This window comes from Gavialis gangeticus, unplaced genomic scaffold (assembly GCF_001723915.1).
Source record: "Gavialis gangeticus isolate Ggan-Ray unplaced genomic scaffold, GavGan_comp1, whole genome shotgun sequence".
NCBI classification, from domain to species: Eukaryota; Metazoa; Chordata; order Crocodylia; family Gavialidae; genus Gavialis; species Gavialis gangeticus.
Genome location: NW_017728995.1, coordinates 16,164,425 through 16,171,360, shown reverse-complemented (window position 1 = coordinate 16,171,360; position 6,936 = coordinate 16,164,425). Strand labels below are relative to the sequence as shown.

The 6,936-nt window shown below is 44.6% G+C and overlaps 1 protein-coding gene across 5 annotated transcripts in view; it reads right to left on the bottom strand.

The window, feature by feature from the left end:
* Positions 1-6,936, bottom strand: part of LOC109287955 (multiple epidermal growth factor-like domains protein 6) — a 360,336-nt gene that overhangs the window by 319,155 nt on the left and 34,245 nt on the right. For all 5 annotated transcript variants that reach the window (XR_002095029.1, XR_002095028.1, XM_019503252.1 and 2 more), the window contains exons 2-3: positions 2,006-2,140; positions 1,167-1,276 (exon numbers count right to left, since the gene is read on the bottom strand). Coding sequence is in view for 3 of the 5 variants with exons in the window: in XM_019503252.1 (XP_019358797.1) it covers positions 1,167-1,276; positions 2,006-2,140 (245 nt within the window). In the remaining 2 variants the exon portion in view is untranslated. The remainder of the gene's footprint in view (positions 1-1,166; positions 1,277-2,005; positions 2,141-6,936) is intronic.

Below are 6,936 nucleotides of genomic sequence, written 5' to 3'. Positions count from 1 at the left end.
ATCTACTCAGGTCTCTTCCGACCCTAGAAACTATGAAACTTGTAGGCTGTCACCAAGTCCTCCAGGAGCCTTCTCTGCTCCAGACTGAAGAGTCCCAAGTCCCTCAGCATCTCCTCAGAAGGCTGCCCCTCTTGACCTTTGATCATATGGGTGCCTCTCTTTTGGACTCTCTCAAGCTTATGCACGTCCCTCCTGAAGTGGGGGGCCCAAAACTGGACAAAGTTTTGGGAGTGCTGGCATCATAGAGAAGAAGGCAGTGCTACACAGCAGTGTTTCCCAACCTTTTCAGCCCAAAGCACTTACATTAATAAACATTTTCCATGGCACACCTGTTAAGGCATACTTATCCCCATACTTAGGAACTCATTGTAGCTCACTGCCGTGGCAAAATTCTACGGCACAGCCATTCAGAGGCTCGAACTGCACATCCCCCACAGCCAACACATGTGCAGTAGATGAATTTCTTTCTGCTCAGCTAATTCTCCCCCTTCCTCCCCCTCACAGCCAACACATGTGAGAGTCTTCTGTAACTATTTAATCATTGCAGCGTATTAATTAGCCATAGCACACCAGTTGAAAAGCACTGCTATGGCCAGATACTGACATATGGCCAGATCCAATGCTACTGTAACCAAGTAAAGTTTATTTCAGATAATCTGCATCTATTTACACATGTTCTGAATGGGACCGATTCTGATGTACCAACATAGGCAGTAGTGTAAACTGAGGCACGGGACAACTGATACAGCAATCCCAAGTGCTACCTTTATGTAAAAAGAGCTGTTGTCACAGCAGTGGCTGACTGTGCTGTCACCATCAACACAGAGGCAGATGGTACTGCCCCATGCTTTGTAGCTACCCAAGGCAGAAGTGCCCTGCTACACTTCTGAGTCTAGGACTGGCCTGTTTGGTTTAAAAAAAATAATAAATAAATTATGACTGTTGTTCATGTAAAATACACTTGGCCATCTTAAAAAGATACCTAGAGCTACTGTATACAATTTCTTTAAAAAAAAAAAGACAAAACAAGAAAAGCTTTCTCCATTAAGAGAATCTCATCTGCAAAAGCGATCCTTCTAAGAGAGTCAATGCAATAAGAAAATACAGTTATGTGATGAAACTGTTCCACTTTGCCTCACAGTACAGAATAAAACCAACCAACTTACAGCGCAAACAGCCAGGCTCATCATCTTGCTGCATCCACCCTGGGCAACACTTATAGACAGTCTGATGCTCCATTCTGTACACCTGTTTGTAGACCGTGTAATACCCAGTCCTTTAAAATAAAAGCCAGTGTAAGAGAACAATCCCAGCTTCCTTCTGTGCAGTTTATTCAAAATCACAGCAGCAATGAATACAGGTCTTAAGACATGAGCACCATTTTTATAGACATGCTTTCTTTATACAAATTGTTCTTGTAATAAAGAATATAACATGAAAGTACCCTAATAATCTCCAATTGCCAATCCTGTGACACAATCTTCTTCTTCAAATATCCCAAGCAGTTTCCAGTAACATTTTTTTTAGTCCTCAGTCAGAGCTAGTGTATTTTTGCCCAATGACCAATTTTTCCTCATTTCCTTTGGAATAATCCCTTATCTGTTCTAAACATAAATGGAAAAAAGACAGCACCTCTGCTGCTGTTATTAGGGCCCAGTCCCAAGCCAATTTTAGTCAACAGAAGGGCCTCAATTCACTGAAGTCATAGGGATAACTTAAAGAACCAGCAAGAAGAACATGAGTCAATGTTACCAACATCTTTTGCATTACTAAAGCCACGAACTAGTGCTGTGTGTACATGTACACACTCTCTTCTGTGTGACAAGAATGCAGATTCATAAACATAAAAGAAAAAGGTTGCCTGTAAAATCTCATGATGACACTACTACAATTTAAAACATGTTCGGGGGGGGGAGAAAACGTATTGCCATGTTTGCTTTCTGGAGTAAATACAGCATTTGTTAAAGAGAATTATAAGATAACTTAGTTACAGAGTATACATTACCTTCTCTCATGGCTCACACACCATCTCTGCCCTGTGCAGCCTTGTTTCCACATCTTGATCATACGTGTAAAAGCCTGAACACATGGCTGCTGATATCCCACCATTGCAAGCTCTTGTTCTGGACATACATTTGGCCTTGAGAGGGAGATGCACACAAATAAGAAATATAATAATTGTACATAATGCTTGAGAAAGTCAAGTCTAGAGAAATGCATGAAGTTCTATACTACATTGTTAATCAAAAATGTTTGAGCAATTGTGTGACATTTCTGGGGGACCATCTCTTTCAAGTGATTACAGATTGCTGTAATGGGTAAAATCCTAGCCCACCTCTCTCCAATTTTAGTTGGGCCATGATTGTGCTTCATGTGATCAGTAAGATGAAATCATGTGTGAAAGCACTTCTGATACCAATTTTCACATGTAAGGATGGAAAAAATATTGGCCACTGAGCAGCTGTGCTGATACAACTCTTAACCATTTTACCCAAAAACAGAGCGCAGAACTACACCAGAGGGGCTAGCATGAATTTATCTGAAGAAGCTTGCAAGCCATTTATCCTTATTTCAGCCAGACTCCTTGAACTGCAGTCTTTGCAAATCAAAAGGCAGCATGGTCTATGACAAAGCTTAGACCTCACAAGCATGAATTTAAGTAGGTGAGCTGGAGGGATCATTTCAGTTTCAGTAGCATTATTTCTATTACAGTGGCAACTCAAGGGCATTGTCTTCAAGAGCTTAGCATTCCATATGCAACAGTCTGTAAGCCAACATACCAGGGATTCAATCACAGGCCTAGAAAACGTTAAGCGGGAGTCTCAAGCTAAGACTACAAGGGTGCATCCACACATGCAGGCATGTGCACTTGCAGCAGCTCAAATAAGAGCAGCAGAAACTTGTGCCAGGGAATTTTGCCACAGTGCACTTGCCTGAACATGCACTTTGGTGTGGAGTAAGTTGTGCCACTTGGGGCAAAATGCCCAGCTCCTCCCAGATCTGCAGCCAGGGAGAGCTAGATGCTGGACCCACCACTATAAAAACCTGCCCTGGTGAGCAGCTCAGGGCTCCTTGCCCTCGGGAGCTTTTGAAGCCCCTACCTTTTTATTTTTGGGCACTCCATCCACGGCCCCAGCAAATCCTGGTCAACCTCCTCCTGGCCCTGGCCAAGTAGCCCTGTACATTACCAGGAAGGAGGCTCTGGCTGGGAAAGTGTCTGGGGACTGTGGAGCCACATTCCTCCCACTCATCCATGAATGTTTCTAGGCAGAGCACCAGTGGACAGTGTCCATCAGCTCCTTGGATACCTTTGAGGACCAGTAGGCACAGCCCAGGGGGCTCTGCTTGATGTCTCCCTCAGGTGCACTTATTTTCATGTTTTGAACCGTTGACCCACACAACACTCCTATCCCGTTTTTGCTTTATTTGTCCCAAGAATTTAGTTGTACAACTCATTCATTAACCCCACAAGGGGCTACTAGTTAGCCAGGTGGGTCTTAAGGTATCTGGGGCCTTAAAGTGGGCCACTTGGTATCAGGGGACACTACCCCTTGTGCCAGCTGGACTGCTGAAGCAGCCCTAACCTAGAGCAGCCCCTGCCACCTCTACCCACTGCAGCAGTCTGGCAGTGGGGTCTGCTGCCAGCTGCAGCAGCATCTGCCCCCTTGGACCTACGGCTCCATGGCTGCATGCCTGCCAGACTCCACTGGGGTACCCCACTCTGCCATCTTGGCAGCTATTGCCCAGAAGATGTGCTTCTTGTGGTGGCCCACTTTGAACTCTCAAAGTGTGTCCCCAAATGGCCAAGAGGTCAGCAACCTCATCTGCCCTCCAGCTGGTCCCCAGTGCTGGCCCTGAACAAGCTCCTCTGCCCAGGTCTCGCCACTTGTCTCACCAGCAGAGACTCTGGTTTTCCCTGTCTAAAAATTGCAAATTCTCTGATAAGAAACCCAAATTCTCACATTAAAATACCCAAAATAGTGTTCTTTCGTTATTAAAATAAAATGCCACTATATATTGCCCAACTGATCTCTCTATATTTTATTGATACTTTACAAGTTTAAAGTAATTTGGAAGCCTACCAGTGTCTCTATCATAATAAAATAAATTTCAAATATCTATACACTTTCGCATTTACTTTTGGGTTTTTTGTCATAGAAAAAGTAAAGCTGCCCCTACCCCCTTTGCTCACCAGGATACATGGCACTAAGCAGCACTGAGATGCCAGCGCCCTGCCCCTGCCCTTGACCCTCACTCTCAACCCACAGCCCGCCACCCCCCCAGTCCCCTCACTCCTGATCCACAGGGCCAGGTATATGGGTGAAGGGTTTGTGGGGATAGCTTGGGGGTGTGGGGGAGCTGTGTGGAGGGGGGCTGCTCAGAAGGGTATATCCTCTATCCCCCGCAGGGTACAACCCCCTTTTCCTCCCCTACAGGGCCCACAGCTACCTCTGCAGCCCCCAGTGGTGTTGCATGGTCCTGGTGGCACCTGTGCCACTTGTTGTGGGTCTGGTGCAGCACATTGAGGGTCAGGACTGTGTGCCTTCCGGCAGCCCCCGGCCACTTGGGCTGTCACCCAGAGCCCAGCACTACTCACAGGGACCATCTGTCATGCCAGACCAGGTCCTGCCTCCATGGGCCCTGCATGCCCTCGGGCTGAGCTGGTTCCATGGAGGCAGGACCTGACCTGGCATAACGTGGTCCCTACTAGTGGTGCCGGGGCCCAGGTAACAGCTCAAGTGGCCCAGGGCTGCCTGAAGGCGCACAGCCCCATGCTGCACTGCACTGGGTTAGACTTGACAGTTCAAAGCAGGCCACCACACCCAGAACATCTTCCGGAGATAGCTGCCCAGATGGCCAGGCAGAGGGCACACATGGCAGTAGTACCGCACAGAGGCCAACTCTGCAGCCACAGCCCACTGGCAGCTGGCCCAGAGGGACAGATGCCTCTACTGGCTGTGCAGTCCCCATCCAGGTCTAGCAGGTGTGCAGCAGGTCACAGCCAGGCAGCAGCCCCCACTGCCAGCCCCCTGCAGCAGGTAGAGGGTGCAGAGAGCTCTCAGGGCTGCTTCAGCAGTCCAGCTGGCACAAGGGGTAGTGTCCCCAGGTAACAATTGCCTGGGCCCCAGAAGCTCCTGGGAGTGAGTAGCCCTGAGCTACTTGCCAGGGCAGTTTTTTGTACTGATGGGGACAGCACAGGTGCTGGCCCTGGGCTCTAGCTCCGCCTGGCTGCAGATGTGAGAGAAGCCAGGTGGTTATTTTGCCCCAAGTGGCATGATTTGCTTCACAACAAAGTCCATGTCCAAGTACGTGCGCCGAGGCAAAACACCCCAAATTTGTACCATTCTGTTTGACTTGCCGCAAGAACACATGCCTGCATGTGTGGATGCACCCAGAGTGTGGATGCTAGTCCCTAAAACAGCCTGCAATTGAAATACATGGGCCCACTGAAGTCAGCGAGAGTTTTTCCATCAACTTCCCGGACACAGAATTTCTCTCATGGTATTAAACTGTTCACTCTACTTCTCATGTTCAGTACTGATGCAAAATAGAGGCCCATATGCTGCCAAGATTTATGCAAACACTTGAACACACAATTTTTTTTTTTTTAAGTTTAACTGGAGCGGCCCCTTCCACAAAAGTTAAGGGTTTGAATAATTCCTTTCCAAATGAGGTCTAAATACCTAATTCTGCTCTCACAGACAAAACTTCTAGTGACTTCAACAGTCCTACTTTTTTTTTTTTTTACAATGCAGATATAACACATATAGCCACTTCTAAAAATGGCTACAGCCATGGAAGTCATTTTTATTTAATAAAGTAACTATTACTGTCAGCTTTCCTTTTATCACTGGTATGAAATACAAAAAAGGAAATTATGCTAAACATTGCAAGTGTATAGAAAAGTTGCTTTGCTTTATAATAATGTATCTATGATAAAATACTCCCAAAGGCAAACAATAGTCTCTAGTAGATAGGTTTTACAGTTAAACACATTTCCAATATTAATTTTCATTTTGCGTTATAAGACATTTCTGAATAGGCTAAAAATCTTTCTTGCTTATAAAGTGCACTGCCAATTCTTCCTGTATTTAGTCAACTTATTTTTTCTGAAAAATTGAAGTCATAATTATAATCAGAATAATGCGAATAATGATTTTTAGTTTGGTTACAGAACTGGAAGAAGAAAACAACCCCAAACAGTTGTGGAGCACAGTCTTTCTGTGCTGATCTCTTTAGTAACAAAAAGCATTGTAAATAAGTGGCGCTTTGTGGAACAGAAGTTTGATCTTCATTCCACCTTAAAAATAATTAAAGAAGTACAGAGGTTTTACTAGGCGAGTTGAATTGGTCTTGTTTAATGAGGAGAGGATTTTATTTTACATTGTCACTTTTACAAGAATAATAAAAAATAAAAGTCAGGGAGTGATCATTCTGATTTCATTGTACAAGTGTAATTGTATTAAGGCAGTAACTACAGTTTGGGACAGATGCAAGATTTAAAAGGAAGCCCACTGAATTAAGGAGTAAAAGTAAGAGCAAGAAGTACCCCAGTTAAAGGGATGGCAGAAATAATTTCAATAGTTCCGGAAGTGGCTTTAGGAACTAATAATGAAATAATTAAAATCAAGAACTAATATCAGCCTACTGTTTTGTCAGCTGACAAAACAAACACATCACATATTCTATCCTGGAAGTTTGAGTTTGATAAATGGTGTTATATCTATTATACGTATAAGCATCCACCACTACTTAGCACTTGTGAAGCAGAAAGTAATGGGTTAAAAAGTTCTTTTATGAACTATTAGACTATTAGAGCCTCAGTTCAAGCTCCATGGCTAAGTAAAAAAAAAAACCCAATACATACACATGCACACAGACATGTCTTTTGTCAATAAACATTATACACACGGAAGCACAACTATATTACAGAAC